Source organism: Anolis carolinensis, chromosome 2, assembly GCF_035594765.1.
Source record: "Anolis carolinensis isolate JA03-04 chromosome 2, rAnoCar3.1.pri, whole genome shotgun sequence".
In the NCBI taxonomy this organism is placed as follows: Eukaryota; Metazoa; Chordata; class Lepidosauria; order Squamata; family Dactyloidae; genus Anolis; species Anolis carolinensis.
In genome coordinates, this window is record NC_085842.1 from 49,318,118 (window position 1) to 49,336,631 (window position 18,514).

An 18,514-nucleotide genomic window follows, 5' to 3' on the forward strand; every position below is an offset into this window, starting at 1 on the left:
GGACATCGTTTTGGCATTATTCTTCGCTCCCTATTCTGGCTTGGCTTTGTTCTCAATCCTGTAACTACTCTCCATTACCGACCGCTGGCTTCATTCCTGACCCTGAAGTAAAGCTCCGCTCCCAATTCCAGCTTGACTCCTGGTTCTGCAGTTACGCTCTGTCACGGGTCCTTGGCTTGGCTTCTGACCCTGCAGTAACTCTTTGCTCTTCGTTACTTGTTTTTGGCACCAGGTTGTTTGTGCTGCTTCCGGTGGCAAAGTTCAGCCCCGTTTGGGACGCTGTTTGTTTTGAATCTTTGAACTCTGTTTTGTACCCAGTTGGGATTCTGTTTATTTTGGTTCCTTTGGAACTCGGCCCATAGTTTGTTTTGCCTTCTCCATTTTGTCCTGCAACTTTGAGATGAATATAAGCAGTTTTGTTTTAATCTGGATTATATCTCTTGATAATCCGGATTATTTTCCAGTTTGATTTTTTTGGAGTTTTTTCAGTTTAAATGTCTGTTTCACACTGAAGTTTAAGTGTCACAAGCTCCTGTGTTTGTTTTAAGAGCTTTTTTGAGTTGTTTATACAATAAACTGTATTTTCATCCATTGGCTGGCGTCTGACCTTGACAAAAAACATGCATATCTAATCCTAACAAACAATGTAATATTGCAGTGTGTATGTGTGCATCAAGCTGACTTTAAATATTAATCATTCATTGTATGTGTTATCAAACCCTTCATATTTTGTGGTAATCAGTCTTGAGTAGCATGAAAATACCATGAGAATGCTGCAAGAACATGCTTTCAAACTGTAAATGTTTCCTCAAAGATTTAGCAGCAGATGGGATTTCATTCAGATCTTAAGCCAGGAAAATTAGATCTATACTGCTGTGGACAAGCTACGATGACAGGGAGGTCACCTTCCCAGATGAGCACTGTGCCGACTCAAAGCAAATATCAACTGTCTGAATAGTATTAAAATCGGACACAAAACTGAAATTCCTTCTAATATTAAGTATCAAATTTCTGGAAAACACGCCCTATGAGGAGTGGCTTGAAGAGCTGGGTATGTTTAGCCTGCAGAAGAGAAGGTTGAGAGGAGACATGATACCCAAGTTTAAACATTTGAAAGGATGTCATAAGGAAGAAGAAGCAGGCTTATTTTCTGCTGCCCTGGAGACTAAAGCTTATAGCAATGTGTTCAAATTAAAGGAAAGGAGATTCCACCTAAATATTAGGGAAAAAAATTCTGACCATAAAAAATGTTCAACAGTGGAACTCTCTGTCTCAGTATGTGGTGGAGGCTCCTTTCTTGGGCACCTTCTACACAGCTGAATAAAATCCCACATTATCTGAACAGGGATATATGGCAGTGTGGACTCAGATAATCCAGTTCAAAGCAGATATTGAGGGATTTTCAGCCTTGATATTCTAAGTTATAGGGCTGCATGGAAGGCTTTAAAACATAGGCTGGATGGCTATCTTTCAGGCGTGCTTCGACTATGCTTTTCCAGCATGCCCGTGCATTGGACTGGATGGCCCATTTGATCTCTACAAACTCTATGATTCTATTCTATGCATGCCTACACAATTCCACTGAAATGGTGATATCTGCAATGGTATGCATTTAGCCTGATGATAATTAAGAAGCAGCTTGTACCCATTAACCTAATGCAGAAGTGATATAACATTTAATTCCTTCATGGTTCAGTTCCTGTGGGAGACTAGCTTGCTACCATATATTCTGAGTACTACCAGAATACATTTGTGCTCCCAGAGGCTGTACTTGTAGTTCCCTGAAGAAGCCACAAATTAATTATTGTAATTATATAGGCAGGACTCCCTTCTTCCATACATTTTGTAGAAGTTACTTGCACAACTGTAAGGGAACTTTTCAGGAGGAACTGAAAACAATCAGTAAGAGTACTGAAAAAAGAACACTTTGTTGTTTAGGGAATGGGGCAGGGTGTTATCAGTATGCTGATTACACCCAAATATCTCCATGCCTTCAAAAACAGCCTTGGGTAAGGATAGTGTGTCTCCTCTGAATGAATGCCTGGATGAGGTAATGGGCTGGATGAGGAAAAACAAATTGAAGCTATATCAGGACAAAACAGAGGTGTTTGTCATAAAGGGCCCTGGGGATGAAGGTATATATGGAGCTGCGGTGGTGCAATGGGTTAAACCCTTGTGCTGCTGAACTGCTGATCTGAAGGTTGGCAGTTCGAATCCATGACACAGGGTGAGCTCCTGTCTGTCAGCACTAGTTTCCTGCCAATCTAGCTGTTTGAAAGAATGGAAATGTGTGTAGATAATAGACACTGCTTTGGTCTGGGGAAAGGCAAAGAGACGTTCTAAGCAATCTTGTCGATCACATGACTAGGAGGTGATAATGCAAGTTTCTCACCTTGAAAATTGAGAAAAACACCTCTCAGAGCCAGAGATGAGTACTGCCTCCAGAAACTGGAAATGAAAGGAGAAATCTAGCCTTTGTGTTTGTGTGTCTCGTGTGATTGTAAAGGTACTGAATGTTTGCCTATGTATGTAAATGCTGTAATCCGCTCTGAGTCCTCTAGGGGAGAAGGTAGGTAAAGGTTTCCCCTGACGTTAAGTCCAGTCATGTCTGACTCTGGGGGTTGGTGCTCATCTCCATTTCTAAGCCGAAGAGCCGGCGTTGTCCATAGACACCTCCAAGGTCATGTAGCCAGCATGACTGCATGGAGCGCCGTTATCTTCCCGCCGGAGAGGTACCTATTGATCTACTCACATTGGCATGTTTTGAAACTGCTAGGTTGGCAGGAGCTGGAGCTAACAGCGGCCGCTCCCGCCGCTCCCGGGGTTTGAACCTGGGACCTTTCGGTCTCCAGCTCAGTGCTTTAACGCACTTCGCCACCGGGGAAGAATATAAATAAAGATGATGATGATGATGATGATGATGATGATGATGATGATGTCAACCAGTCCTGGAGGGGTTTGTACTCCCCCTGAAAGACTGTGTTCACAGTTTGGGGGTGCTTCTGGATGTGTCTCTCCAAATGTCAGCCCAGGTACATGGCAACAGTCAGGATTGGTAGCTTCAGCTGTGCCCCTTCCTAGATTTGGAGGATCTAAAGATAGTGCAGGCTCTCAAAACCTCAAAGTTGGGCTTCTGCAATGTGCTTTACATTGGGCTAACTTTGTACCAAGTTCAGAAACTCTAGCTGGTTCAAAATACGGTAGCCAGATTGGTTACAGAAACATCCAGGAGTGAACATATTACTCTTATCCTGAAGTCATTCCACTGGCTGTCAATTAGTTTTTGGGCAAAGTAAAAAGTGTTTTTGACCTTTAAAGCCTTACATGGTTTGGGTCGAGGTTACCTACAGGATCGCCTCCTCCCTGAACACTCAGGTCCTCTGGTGGTCAGCTAATCTAGCCTGCCAGAACCTTACTGGCAGTCACGCAGATGACCTTTTCATTGGCCACTCCAACACCGTGGAACGACCTGCCAGAAGAGTTCTGATAGTTTAAATGAGCTGTCAGAATTTTAAAACATTTGAAAACCTATCTTTTCCAGCAGGCCTACCCAACCAGTTTTAATCATGAATTTTAAACTTGCGTTTTGTGTTTAATATTTGTTCTGTGTATTTTAATATGTATTTTATAGAAATATGCTTTCATGTGTGTATTTTATAGAATGTTTCTAGATGATTATCTGTTTTTAGCAATATTATAATCCACCTAGAATCATAGAATCGAGTTGGAAGAGACCTCATGTGCTATCTAGTCCAACCCCCCGCTAAGAAGCAAGAAATCGCATTCAAAGCACCCCCGACAGATGGCCATCCAGCCTCTGCTTAAAAGCCTCCAAAGAAGGAGCTTCCACCACAGTCCAGGGCAGAGAATTCCACTGCCGAACAGCCCTCACAGTGAGAAAGTTCTTCCTGATGTTCAGGTGGAATCTCCTTTCCTGTAGTTTGAAGTCATTGTTCTGCATCCTAGTCTCCAGGGCAGCAGAAAACAAGCTTGCTCCCTCCTCCCTATGACTTCCCCTCACATATTTGTACATGGCTATCATGTCTCCCCTCAGCCTTCTCTTCTGCAGGTTAAACATGCCCAGTTCTTTAAGCCGCTCCTCATAGGGCTTGTTCTCCAGACCCTTGATCATTTTAGTCGCCCTCCTCTGGACGCTTTCCAGCTTGTCAACATCTCCCTTCAACTGTGGTGCCCAGAATTGGACGCAGTATTCCAGGTGTGGTCTGACCAAGGCAGACTAGAGGGGGAGCATGACTTCCCTGGATCTAGACACTATACCCCTATTTATGCAGGCCAGAATCCTGTTGGCTTTTTTAGCTGCCGCATCACATTGTTGGCTCATGTTTAATTTGTTGTCCACGAGGACTCCAAGGTCTTTTTCACACGTACTGCTGTCGAGCCAGGAGTCCCCCATTCTGTATCTTTGCATTCCATTTTTTTCTGCCGAAGTGGAGTATCTTGCATTTGTCCTTCCAGCTACGAGTAGACGCGGGTAAGAAATAAATTTTATTATTATGATTATGATTATCATTTGATGTGTTTACTATGTTCAGAGTAGGAGCCTCCGGTGGCACAGTGTGTTAAAGCGCTGAGCTGCTGAACTTGCAGACCGAAAGGTCCCAAGTTCAAATCCCGGGAGCGGAGTGAGCGCCCACTGTTAGCTCCAGCTTCTGCCAACCTAGCAGTTCAAAAATATGCAAACGTGAGTAGATCAATAGGTACCGCTCTGGCGGGAAGGTAACGGCGCTCCATGCAGTCATGCCGGCCACATAACCTTGTCTACGGACAACATCGGCTCTTCGGCTTAGAAATGGAGATGAACACCAACCCCCCAGAGTCGATCACGACTGGACTTAATGTCAGGGGAAACCTTTACCTTTACCTTTTGTTCAGAGTGTTAAATTTTAATGCCTGTGTTTGTATTTCTTGATGTTATTTTAATGTTATTTTATTTTGGTTTGCTGTTTTATCCGGGCTTGGCCCCATGTAAGCTGCCCTGAGTCCGTTCGGGGAGATGGAGGCGGGGTATAAAAATAAAGTATTATTATTATTATTATTATTATTATTATTATTATTATTATTTATTTCTAAGAAGAGCATTTTAATAAAAAGTATAGTAAAGTGGAGTAAGTAGCTACATTAGCAAGAGACAATATATTAGCCTGAATAGGGCAAGTGAATCCAGTAATCACTTTGATTTAAAATTCCTGTACTTGTTACACAGGAAAGACAAGAGTATCCTTGAGAGAAAGAAACCAGAAAGTCAACCAATTTATATTACCGTATATACTCGAGTATAAGCCGACCCGAATATAAGCCGGGGCACCTAATTTTACTACAAAAAAACTGGGAAAACATTGACTCAAGTATAAGCAAAGAGTGGTAAATTTCAGAAATAAAAATAGATACCAATAAAATTACATTAATTGAGGCATCAGTAGGTTAAATGTTTTTGAATAGTTACATAAAGCTCAAATTTAAGATAAGACTGTCCAACTCTGATGAAATCATTATTCTCATCTTCTTCAATGTAAATGTGCTTATGTATCCTTTTAATAATAATAGAGTAAAATAATACATGTAATAATAATAATAAATACAGGAAAATAATACACGTACAGTAGAGTCTCACTTATCCAACATTAAACAGGCCGGCAGAACGTTGGATAAGCGAATATGTTGGTTAATAAGGAGGGGTTAAGGAAAAGCCTATTAAACATCAAATTAGGTTATGATTTTACAAATTAAGCACCAAAACATCATGTTATACAACAAATTTGACAGAAAAAGTAGTTCAATACGCAGTAATGCTATGCAGTAATTACTGTATTTATGAATTTAGCACCAAAATATCATGATGTATTAAAAACATTGACTACAAAAATGCATTGGATAATCCAGAACGTTAGATAAGCGAGTGTTGGATAAGTGAGACTCTACTGTAATAATAGAGTAAAATAATAAATGGAATAATATTACGATCAGAGTGAAATAATAAATGTAATAATAATAATAATAATAATAATAATAATAATAATAATAATAAATAGAGTAAAATAAATGTAATAATAGCAGCAATAATAGAGAAAAATAATAAATGTAAAAATACCAATAATAACAGAGAAAAATAATAAATGTACCATATATTCTCTAGTATAAACTGACCTAAATAAAAGTCAACCAGGACCCTCACCCGAGTATAAGCCAAGGGGGGCTTTTTCAGTCTTAAAAAAAAGGGCTGAAAAACTAGGCTTATACTCAAGTATATACAGTACTTGCAGAATCCTATAGCTGTCTACTCAGAAATCGGTCACATTGTGTACAGTGGTACTTACCACATAGAAAAGAGGATGGATTGTATCCTCATGCAATTAATATAAAACCAATATGAAACCAATGAAAACAGTAAATTTTATTTTGCAGAAATTTTTCTATTTTTTTAAAACAGTTAAAAATATAGAGGAAACAAAAAGCAGTCAAATTGTGATATAATGATTTGAAAAGTGAATGATACACAATACTTATGTTTAGAACAGGGTAGACAAAATGCGACTGGACTGCAACTCATAATAGCCATAGCCTGTGTAGCCAATGGAAAAGAATGCTGGGAGCTGCCGTCTAGCAACATCTGAAAACCTTGTTCTGTTTGCTCAGATTTAAAACAACTTAAAATTACCAGGTATCCAATAGGTAAAGGTAAGGGTAAAGGTTTTTCCCTGGCATTAAGTCTAGCCGTGTCTGACTCTGGAGGTTGGTGTTCATCTCCATTTCTAAGCCGAAAAGTTGTCTGTAGACACCTCTAAGGTCATGTGGCCGGCATGACTGCATGGAGAACGATTACCTTTCCGCTGGAGTGATACTTATTAATCTACTCACATTTGCACGTTTTTGAACTGCTAGGTTGGCAGAAGCTGGGGTTAACAGCAGGAGCTCATCCTACTCCCTGGATTTGAACTGCCGACCTTTCAGTCTGCAAGTTCAGTAGCTAAGTGGTTTAACCCACTGTGCCACCGGGGGTTTCCTAGGTATACAATAGCCACATTTTTTTCATTTTCAAGTGGACCATGATAGTTTCATAGCTACAAGTAACAAAGTTTCAACTTACCCCACCTACTCTTTCAAAATGGGATGCATCCTTTCTGAAGTCAGTCAATGCACTGTTAAAATACCACGTGAAACTTACGTCCAGCAGGGGATCATGCTGGACTTGACAGGGCAAGATTACACTTTCTCCTACGGTAACATCCATGTTTGAAGGTGCCAGAGTTATCCGGGTTGGCTCTGTAAAGGAGAATCAAACATAGTGTTGAACTACTTTATTACTTTCCTGCACATATCTAGAAATATAATCAAAAGTTTTTAAAAACTTGATTAAAAAAAACAAGCTACTGCTGGAATCCAGAATCTGCTTGAAAAAAGCAAAGAAAAAATATCGGCAAAACATCACAACCCCCCTCCACTGCAATTTACTCTCATGGAAGGAAGCAGTGATTGACTTCCCAAATTCTATTCTCATATCACAGTTCTCTCCATACTTTAAGGTCCTGAACACTGTATATCATTTTTGTGGGCTAAAGAGGATGAGGTTGAGGCTGTTGTACTTTAGATAAATCATGAACTCATATGAATTGTTGGAAAAAAACAACAACAATGCTTGGTAAAGTAGAAGACAGCAGCAAAAGTACAAGTCAATTCAATCAAAGATGCAACAGCCTTGGCTTTGTAAGACTTGAGCAGGGTAGGTGATGGAGATCTCCCATTCATACAGCATTCATAAGGTGAAGTTGATGTAATAGCAAATAACAACATTGAAGGCAGAGATGTGTCAGGAAAATGATTCTGCCAAGTCATTTGCCTACATCAGGATTTATTCAAAGATTACTTGAGAAGCAGTGCTGAACCACACAAGTATGATATTTATCTAACTACCAACTGATGATTAAAGTAGATTTCTCAGATATTGTTGATCACTAGAGAGACCTGTGTACTCCTGGATTCCAGATTTAGTATCAGACATAAAGTTTATTGTCTTCATCAATTCTTTCACAAAAATAGACTAAGTCACCAAGATCCACTTAATATCTCAGACTAGAGAGTCTTCAGAAATGAGGTTAAACTTCATATTCACCTCCAAATACTATATCTTTAGTACAGACTGATAATGTTTCTTTTGGTAAAATTGCCACTTGAGAATATAAATGAAAAGGAGTAAAAGTAATAGCTGAATTAATTACGAGGGTTGAATGAAAAGTAATGCCTCCACCTTCATAACTCCTTAACATATGGCAGTACTGGTATGCGGCAGGTACTGGCTTTTTCAGTAGACTCTCCTCTACAGTTCCATTTGGCGGGAAGCCTTAGCATTGAACGGTTGTCTTGTTAAAGTGCGAAGTATGGAACCCTGCACAGACAGTCAATGCGACTTAAGCAACGTGCAGTCATTGAATTCCTGACTGCAGAAGGTCATCAGAGAATGCAAGCTGTTTGTGGTGATTGTGTTGATGTGAGTACTGTATGTTGTCACTTGCATGACAAACAAATAGTTGGACTCCTGTGACAGCAACCACCAAGTTTCACAAGCAAAAGGTTGACAGATTGATTCAGGACAATATTCATATCACTCAGAGAGAAATTTCAAGCATAATCAGCATTTCACAAGGACGAGTGGATCATATTATTGCTTTGCTTGGCTATCAGAAGATCTGTGCACGATGGGTACCCAGGATGCTGATGCCTGAAATGAAAGTGCAGACTTGAAATTTGCCAGAAACTTCTCTCGTGTTACGAGAATGAAGGTGACGTCTTTTTCCATTCAATTGTGACAGGAGATGAAATGTGGGTACACCATTGTGACCTGGTGACGAAGCTTCAGTCTATGGAATACTGACACAAAGACTTGCCCCAGAAAAAGAAATTCAAGACACAGCCCTCAGCAGGGAAAATTATGGCAACAGTGTTCTGGGATGCAGATGGTGTTATCCATGTTGATTTCCTTGAATGTGGAACAACAATAAATTCAGAGTGTTACATCACAACGCTGTGAACTTTGAAATGACGGCTAACAAGGGTCTGAACGGAAAATGGAAATGTTTTCCTGCAGCATGACAATAATGCCAGACCATACACTTCACACGCCACCACAGCAGAACTTCAGAGACTGGATCTCACCACCGTATGGTATGCTCCATACAGTCCAGATTTAGCACCGTCTGACTTCCATCTGTTCCCGATAATGAAAGAAGATCTGTGGGGGCATCATTATGCTTCTGATGAAGACATTGAGAGAACTGTGAGATGCTGGTTGCAGAAACAGTGTGTCGACTTCCTCTGTGACGGCTTCAGAAAACTTGTCCATCGTTGGCAGAAATGTATCCAATGGTCTGGTGATTATGTGGAAAAGTGAATAGTGGTAGTTAAAGGGCACATTCTAAGGATTATTTCTGTGTTTTATTTGTTAAAATATTCCCATCCAAACCCAAGTAACGAAGGTGGAGGCATTACTTTTCATTCAACCCTCGTATTCTTATCACAAATCTGGTAAGAAAGAACATAGAGAAACACATGTTCTGGATTCCATTTGAAAGAGTGGAAGACAGTTCTTGATGAAACCCATAAAAGGTGTAAACTTTGTCTTTTACACAGGAAGTGATGTTAAAGAAATCCAAGCATAAATATAATTCAGAGAGAAATAACATCCCCAAAGAGGTCCAAAGAGGACAGAACAATAGCTAAAGGATATCGGATGTCGCTATTATTTTTATGTGTCAAGAAAAGTTTTTTCATTTTAATAAAGAAGGGAAATCCACAACATTGTACTTAAGAAACATTTCCATTCTTTCTTTCCTTAAGGAATTTTCTTATCTGTTTTTAAAGACAGACACTCATTGCCTTTAAATGTAGGTTCAAGAAAAAATAAAAGTCAGTAAAAATAGATATTTTAATAAAAAATATCCATAGAAAATTGTCATAATCTGAAGGTCCTAGCCTCAGATCCAGAGTCCCTGTGACTGAGACTCGTTCACAGGATCTGCACACAAAAGTTCATTTTTGCTTCTTCCCTCTGGAATTCTAGAAGATGGTGCTTTAGAGGACAGAGGCCCTCTGGAAGAAAGTGAAAGGGCAAGGTCAGTAAAGTTGCCTCGCTATTGGAAATCTCCACTGAAGTTCTGCCTTTTCTATTGGGGCCTCCAAGTGAAATATAGAACAGGATTCCTGTGCCTTTAAGGATGGTATAGAAGAGGGCTTTTCTACCAAATCTTCCTCTTCTACACACCTATTAAAGGTACAGGGGCTATGTCCTATATTCCACCTGGCAGTCTTATCTTCTAGCTTTCAGGGAAGGGTTCAGCTATCAGAAGAATCATATACAGAATGTATGCAATATAATAAATGGAGCATAGGAAATGGTGTTTCAAGTTAGTTTAACTAAAACACAGATTATATATGAACTGTGCATGCAATGTTATTAAAAATAGCTGGGAATTTAAAATGGAAATGCCTCTTTTGTACATTTCACAATCCCTATAATTAGCAAGCAAAAGACAATTAGCTATCTAATTACCTGTAACTAATAAGCTGGTTGAGCTACTAGCTTTTCCAAACTGGTTCTCGGCCAGGCAAGTATAACTTCCAGCATCTGATTTGCTCACATTAGCTATTCGCAGTCCTCCATCTTTCAACAATGATATTCTAAAAATGAAAAAAGATAGGGAAAATAGTATAACTTTCCTGAGAGAAAAGGGCACAATCTTTAAATTTATTTTATTTATTACAACATTTCTAGCCTGCCCTTCTCACCCCTGAAGGGGTACTCAGGGCGGCTTATGAATATAAAACACATGTATAAAACAATTACAATTACAATTCATTACAATTTAAATGAATTAGGTTAAAACATTCATATAGATATACATTCAAGGTGCATTCCATGTCTGATCGGGTCTGTCACTAAATCATAGTTCATTATAGTTGTAATTGATGCTGCTTCTATCGTTCAAAAGCCTGGTCCCACAGCCAGGTTTTCACTTTTTTGTGAAAAGATAAGAGAGAGGGAGCCTGTCTGATTTCATTTCATCTCCAACTCCAAGCCCCATAAGCACTTTATTAGAACTAGATCGTATATCGCACTCTGCACTTGCCCTAGAAGCCTTATATATCACCTTTCACATCAGCACTTTTAATCTTGTATCCATTACTCTGGCCCGGCCCAGTTTTATTGTGTTTTAGCGTATTGTTTATTGCTTGTTGTTTATACTGTTTTAATTGTTTTTAATTTGCCTTTTGTTTTGTATTGTTATATTGTGTGTTGAGGCCTTGGCCTTTGTAAGCCGCATCGAGTCCTTTGGGAGATGCTAGCGGGGTACAAATAAAGTTTAATAATTTGGGAGGACGTTCCATAGGTGAAGGGCCACCACTGAAAAGGCCCTGAATCTTGTCCCCACCAGCCACACTTGTGAGGTTGGCGGGATTGAGAGGAGGGCCTCCCCCGAAGATCTTAAATTACACAGTGGGTCATAGCGGGAGATACGTTTGGACAAGTAAGCTGGGCTGGAGCCGTTTAGTGCTTTATAGGCTAAAGCCAGCACTTTGAATTGTGCTTGGTAGCTAATCGGCAGCCAGTGGAGCTGACGTATACAGAGGAGTGGTATGCTCCCTTTACGCCACTCCGGTTATCAGCCTGGCTGTCACCCGTTGGACTAATTGGAGCTTCCGAACAGTCTTCAAAGGCAGCCCCATGTAGAGTGCATTGCAGTAATCTATTTGGGATGTAACAAGAGCATGGACCACTGTGGCCAAGTCCAGCTTCCCAAGGTACGGGCGCAAATGGCGCACAAGTTTTAATATTGTGCAAAGGCTCCCCTAGCCACCGCTGAGACCTGGGGTTCCAGGCTCAGCGATGAGTCTAGGATCACCCCCAAGCTGCAAACCTGTGCCTTCGGGGGAGTGTGACCCCATCCAGCACAGGCTGTAACCCCATACTCTGTTCAGCCTTACGACTGACCAGGAGGACATCTGTCTTGTCTGAATTCAATTTCAATTTGTTGGCCCTCATCCAGTCTGATACAACGGCCAAGCACCGGTTCAGGACCTGGACAGCCTTCTTAGTGATAGGTGGAAAGGAGTGACAGAGTTGGACATCATCTGCATACAGATGACACCGTACTCCGAGACTCCTGATGATCTCTCCCAGTGGCTTCATGTAAATGTTAAATAACATGGGGGACAGCACTGACCCCTGTGGGACCCCACAAGAATCACAGATGTAGAGTTGGAAGAGACCTCATGGGCCATCCAGTCCCCCTGCAAGAAGCAGAAAAATCTTAGACAATGGTTGCAGAGCCAAGCAGGTGTCCCCCAGTAACACCCTCTGGGACCGGCCCTCCAGGAATGAGTGGAGCCACTGTAAAACAGTACCTCCAAGCCCCATCCCCGCAAGGCATCTCAGAAGGATACCGTGGTCGACAGTATTGAAGGCTGCTGTGAGGTCTAGCAGAACCAGCAGGGACAGACTCCCCCTGTCCAGTTCCTGGCGTAGATCACTGACTAAGGCAACCAAGGCTGTCTTGGTACCATGCCCTGGCCTAAAGCCAGACTGTGCTGGATCTAGAAAATCAGTGCCTTCGAAGAATCACTGGAGTTGCGAGGCAACCACATGTTCCATGACCTTGCTCAAATAAGGGATATTGGATTTTGGCCGGAAGTTGACAAATTGAGTGGGGTCCAGTGATGGCTTCTTCAACAGCAGTTTGCTCACAGCCATTTTGAGGCTCGCTGGAAATTTGGCTTTCTGAAGGGAGGCATTCACCACCACTTTCACCCACTCTGCCAAACCCCCTTTGGCTTCTTTTACCAGCCAGTATGGGCAGGGGTCTAGGATGCATGTGGTTCGTTTCACCTCTCCAAGGATCTTGTTCTCGAGCTCAACCAATTGAAATGAATCCATCAAAATTGAGCAAGCAGGTACTCGTGTTACATCCTCAGAGACTGCCGTTAATATGGCATCAAATCAGAGCAGATCAGAGCGACTTTGTCCACAGAGAACCGAGCAAATGCTTTAAACTCTTTAATTTCAAAATATACTAACCACACATACAAACAGCTTCCTCATACATTTATGTAACATACATGAGACAGTGCTCTCAACATGGTATTAGTCTGTCCTATTCCTTTAATCACATAAGTAGTGTGGCACTTCAGCAATCTCACATGCCCATCCACACTTTATGAAAGTAAAGGCCAAAGAACAAATCATGGAAATGTATAACAAGTAACTAAGGCCCACTTTTTAGATAAGTGGATTACAGGCATGTAGAGAGGGGATCAATCACTTTTAGAAACCTACCATGGAAGGAAGGAAAAGTTTATGTGTTTATCCTTCAGTATGATCAGAATCTAAATCTTCTCCAGCCTCTTGGCTAGAATGCAGAGAATAAAATCCAGTTCGTTCAAATTGTTTTTTACACTCTTTGTACTCCAACCACAAGATGATGATGGGGGGGAGATTGATTATGCTGGTGAGCACAGACATAAGTCTCTCATCCTCATGGACAGTGTTTTTCATAAGGAACCTACCCTCAGCATGCCTGTAATTACGTTGGTCCAAACTAAGTAGTTAGCAGCATGCTATGTACATAGTTTGAGATCTGATTTTCATTTGCATAAAGCAAAATCAGAGTGAAAGCCTTCTTAAGGATATTAACACAAGAACCATCAGGATAATGGAGATCTGGAATGCTCAGATGATATCTAATGAGATCTTGTTTTTTATTTCAGGGGGCAGAACTGTCTAAGTTAATGGTTCTCAACCTAGGGCCCCCATATGTTTTTGGCCTACAACTCCCAGAAATTTCAGCAAGTTTACCAGCTGTTAGGATTTCTGGGAGTTGAAGGCCAAAAACATCTGGGGACCCGAGGTTGGGAACCACTGGTCTACGTCAACCTGCTCTGGTTTTATGGCTCATAATTATGGGGTTCAATGTCTGTTCCATGCTTGGGTAGACCACTTCTGTAGAAATAGGCCTTTCCATGGGAATGCTGTTTCAAGTCCTATCTAATTATTCAAAATGAAGATGCCAATCCAGCAGATAAAGAGGGCTGCAACTGCATTGGATAAAGGAACAGATGCAACTGGTATATATTTAGGTTATATTCTTCTTTTTGCCTTGTGAACAAGCAGTAGTAAGATGTTCATCGGGGGGGGGGGAGATGGGGTGTATGAAGTGTATGATTAATGTATGACACTTTAAAAGCCAACGGAAATGACACTACAGGAGGAAATATAAGACTTCAGAAATCAGTGTAAATATAATTATTGCAGTTTTCTCCTGTAGCAGCATAAAACATGTCAAATTCTATTGCTTTTTCTGTGAAAATAGCAATAATTCGGCTGTCTGGTATGGATGACAAATATTTTCATAAGGAGTTATAATACACATAGTTTTAAAGGCCCTGCACACATTGCCTATATCTGAACAGTAGCAAGTTTAACTGAGTGCCTTGCAATGAACCACAGCATCGGTCTATTTTGCTTAGCCTCCATAATCAGTCAAAATCAGGTGTCTGCAGGTTGAGGCAGGCTTGTTACAGAAAATCCTGGCCTGATATGATAGTCCCACAACTAATTGCTATCTTTGTTTTATAGAATTTATCAAACCATGGAGCAGTAGGTTCCTAAGAAGCATTCATGAATAGTAAGGTCAGGGCTTCATATGACCTTGGATTTATTATTTATTAGTTTCATTTTTATCATGTCCTTCCTCCAAGAACTGCATAGTATTGTATATTATTCTTGGCCATCCTATTTTCTCCCGTACATGAGGTTAAGAGATGGTGGTGACTCAAAATCCTCAAGTGTACTGGTGATAGTGGGAATTTGAATGTGGGCCCTCACAGTTCATGTCCATGACACTCAACTCATAAGAAAGCACACATGATGTCAAAGCCAGCACACTAGGAAGATATTACTTACTTTATATTCTGAGGCTATGCTACAATCATCACATTTATCATAGATGCTGTGTATACACATTACAGAATTAAACATTTTGACTGCACATCAACTACTAATACTCCATCATATGGAATCCAGGTATTTTTTACTTTTGTGAGGCACTCAAAGTTCTTTGCCTACGTATCAATGCTGTAATTCAGGAGAATTCAAAGAGTTGCATCAAAGGTTTCACTTCATCTTGGAGAAGTGACAAATGGTGTGCTACAAAATCCCCTCCTCTGTTGCTCAACACATTTATACATTACTTGTATTATGGAATTAAGGTGCGCTTTTCAAATTTACAGACAGCAAATTAAACACATGTCAACAATTTGATTCAGTGCCCAAAAACCCAATGAGATTCTAGGCTGCATCAATGGGAGTTTGGTATCCAGATCCAGGGAAGTACACCATTTTATTTTGGCTTGGTCAAGTCATTGAAGTTCCTTTGACTCAATTATTATTTTTCTAAGTACCTCCCTAAAGTACAAATCTCAGGTTCCCGTGGGATGGAGACTTGACAGTTAAAATGACTATTCCTGGCCACAGTGGGCACTTATGGTTTTCAACTTTGAATATGTTTTGATGGATTTTAACTACGAATTTATTGCTGTTTGTGTTTAATTGTTTTAATGGTTGAATATGTATATATTTTAAATTGCATACTAATGCTTTTATGTCAAGCAGCTTTGAGTCTCCTCTGGGGAGCTCTGTGGCTGGTTAGGGGCAGTGGTGGCAGTGACATGACCAGAATACATCCCTACATGAGCACAGGGAAAAAGTGATGGTGGTGGTGTCCAGTTGGACAATGGATTGGACCAAAATGGACTCAGTTCAGCTGTTCAGACTACTCTGAAGCCCCAGGATACTCCAGAGTTTCTATTGAACTCCAGAGTATCCTGTAAAAATGGGACAAAATCGGAGCATATCCGAATAATCTGGGATGCTCACCGGAAGCTGCTGTGGTGCAAGTGGTAATGGTTAGTCCAGGAATTTTGCTCAGTATGGACAAGCCCTTAGTCTACCATGGCACCCTGACATGACTACTACTAGATATCACTTTTAGCTTAGGAAAGTTACCTAGGTGCTTGGCATTGCTGAGATGGAAAAGATGTCTTGATTCTCAGATAAATGTTTTGGCAAAATCTTTTCAGCTCCGAGATGACAAAGTGGCAGGGAGACAGTTGCTGCAATGAGGATCAAATTAAGTAGTCTGGATCCTGCTTTCAGTTCACAGTTATGGTAACCCTCCAGATTATTTGTGATAACTGAGCACTTCTTTTAAAATCACCCGAAATTTGTATGGAAACTTTCTCCTTATTTTGTTGTCTCCCATATGAAACTTGTATTAAAACCTTAATCAACTGCATCAATCAATACTGGCAAAGTCAGAAAATGTCACCCCAGGGACAAGACTTGTCTCTACAGCTGTCAGTTAGGCATCCTTCCATTAGAGTATGTTGTAAGATCTGTCTTTGCCCTCAAGGGCACCTTTAAAAGCAGCTTATAAAAGGAATTGAGGAATGACTGATATATGCCATACGCTTAACAGATTATAGCAGTTATGTGGTTTGGTTGGCACTATAAACATCAGCAGAAGCAGAGATGATTACACACAGAATGATTATTATATAAGCTTGTTCAGCTAATGCTCTCTTAAATCTCACATTCCCTTTAGAGGTTTCTAATGGGGCACATGTATTGCCTTGCCACATCAATGCAAAACAATGTTGACAACTCCATCAACTTGGCAAAAGAAAAGAAAAATCAGCATATTAAAACAATGCCTACTGTTTAATTAAAATACACAACTTATATAGTACTTTGAACAATCTGTAAGTCAAACATGATAACAATGGATCATGGCTGCTTAAAACATCCTATATTTAAGAAATTTTCATTTGGAAATACACAAAGCAAATCAATAGCAGAACAATGTACTGTCAGAAACATCTTTATTGATAAAGAAAAAGAAACCAACCCAGCTGGCTATGTTTCCAATTATATAGGAAATGAATATAGCAACATTGATTTAGAGAAGAACCTGTGATGTATCTGTGGTCTAATACTTCTTTAGAATAGCACACAGTCTATTTTAAAATCTCTTAAACTGGTGACATAGAAGAATGGATAAATAGACACTACATTAAACAGCTATCACAGCCAGATGCTACTTTAACTGTCATAGTATGATCCCATGGAATCTTAGAATCATCTACTATAGAGTTCTATACCTCTTGCACACTACACAATATAGTGTTATGATTCCACATTAATTGTCATAGTTTCATGCTATGGAATGGAATCATGGGATTTGCAGCTTAAGGGGGGCTATTCAGAATTCTCAACAGTGGCCTCTACTGTGAGAAATCCCTGGATTCCACATGATGTCACAATGACAATTAAAGGAACACCGTAGTGTTACAACTGTATAGTGAGGATGGGTCTATAGCAGGTCAGGATAATTCACTAGACCACGGGATGTCAAACTTTTTCAGCCACGGAGCCCTTCTTTAAGCAAAGGTTTCTGTGGAGCCCCAAGAAATGTATATATTATATTATATTATATTATATTATATTATATTATATTATATTATATTATATTATTATATTATATTTAGTGTGTGTGTATGTGTGTGTGTGTGTGTACACACGCATTGCATTTTAAAATTTGACAAGACAGCCTGGGTCAGTGGCAGATGGATGGAGACTGTTTGGGTGAACTCACTGAAAAAAACATGAACCAATTTCTATGCACACTGCACATATCTTGTTTGTAGTGCAACAAATGGAAAAAAATAATACAATATTAAAAACGAAGGACAATTTTAACCAACATAAACTTAACAGTATTTCAGTGAAATACTGTTCAGACCCCAGGGGGCATCCAGTCCAACCCCCTTCTGCCATGCAGGAGAAGCACAATTAAAGCACCTCCAACAGATGCTTTAATTGCAATAATATCCTTTGTAATAGTAGTAGTAGTAATAGTAGCAGTAATAGCAGAATCCCTATGGGCCATCAACTTCAACTTCCTCTGCCATGCAGAAAAAGCACAAAGTACCCCTTGAGCAGTGGGAGGGAAATAGGGTTTTGGAAGCAAAGAAGGTGAGGGGGAAAGGATTTGGGCAGCAAGGAAGGTTCTTCGATGGCAAGGGGGACAGAGGAAAAAGCATTTGACAGCAAGGGAGGAGAGGAAAAAAGGCTTTTGGCAGCAATGGAGGCAGGTGAAAAGGCTTTTGGCAGCAAGGGAGGTAGGGAAGGCTTTTGGCAGTGAGGGAGGCTGGGGAAAAGACTTGGTGATGAGGGAGCCAGGGAAGGGGGAGAGGCAGGAAAGGGAAAGAGGAGGTGGAGGAGAAGAGACCCTCAGTATGCTTTGTGGAGGCCCAAGGTCTCAGCGAAGCACACTTTTAAAAATCGCTGCAGTAGACCAGTGGTTCACATGCCTCCATCATCCAGAAGTCTATTGATCATTACCTACAATCTCTGATCATTGTCCATGCTTGTTGGAGAGTCTGAGAATTG

General features: G+C 40.5%; 1 protein-coding gene across 2 annotated transcripts in view; it reads right to left on the reverse strand.

Moving 5' to 3' along the window:
- The window catches only part of cntn3 (contactin 3), a 286,640-nt gene that overhangs the window by 42,924 nt on the left and 225,202 nt on the right, over positions 1 to 18,514 (reverse strand). For both annotated transcript variants that reach the window (XM_008105362.3, XM_062973823.1), the window contains 2 exons: positions 10,562 to 10,689; positions 7,106 to 7,281 (listed from right to left, as the gene is read on the reverse strand). In XM_008105362.3, coding sequence (XP_008103569.2) covers positions 7,106 to 7,281; positions 10,562 to 10,689 — 304 coding nt within the window. The remainder of the gene's footprint in view (positions 1 to 7,105; positions 7,282 to 10,561; positions 10,690 to 18,514) is intronic.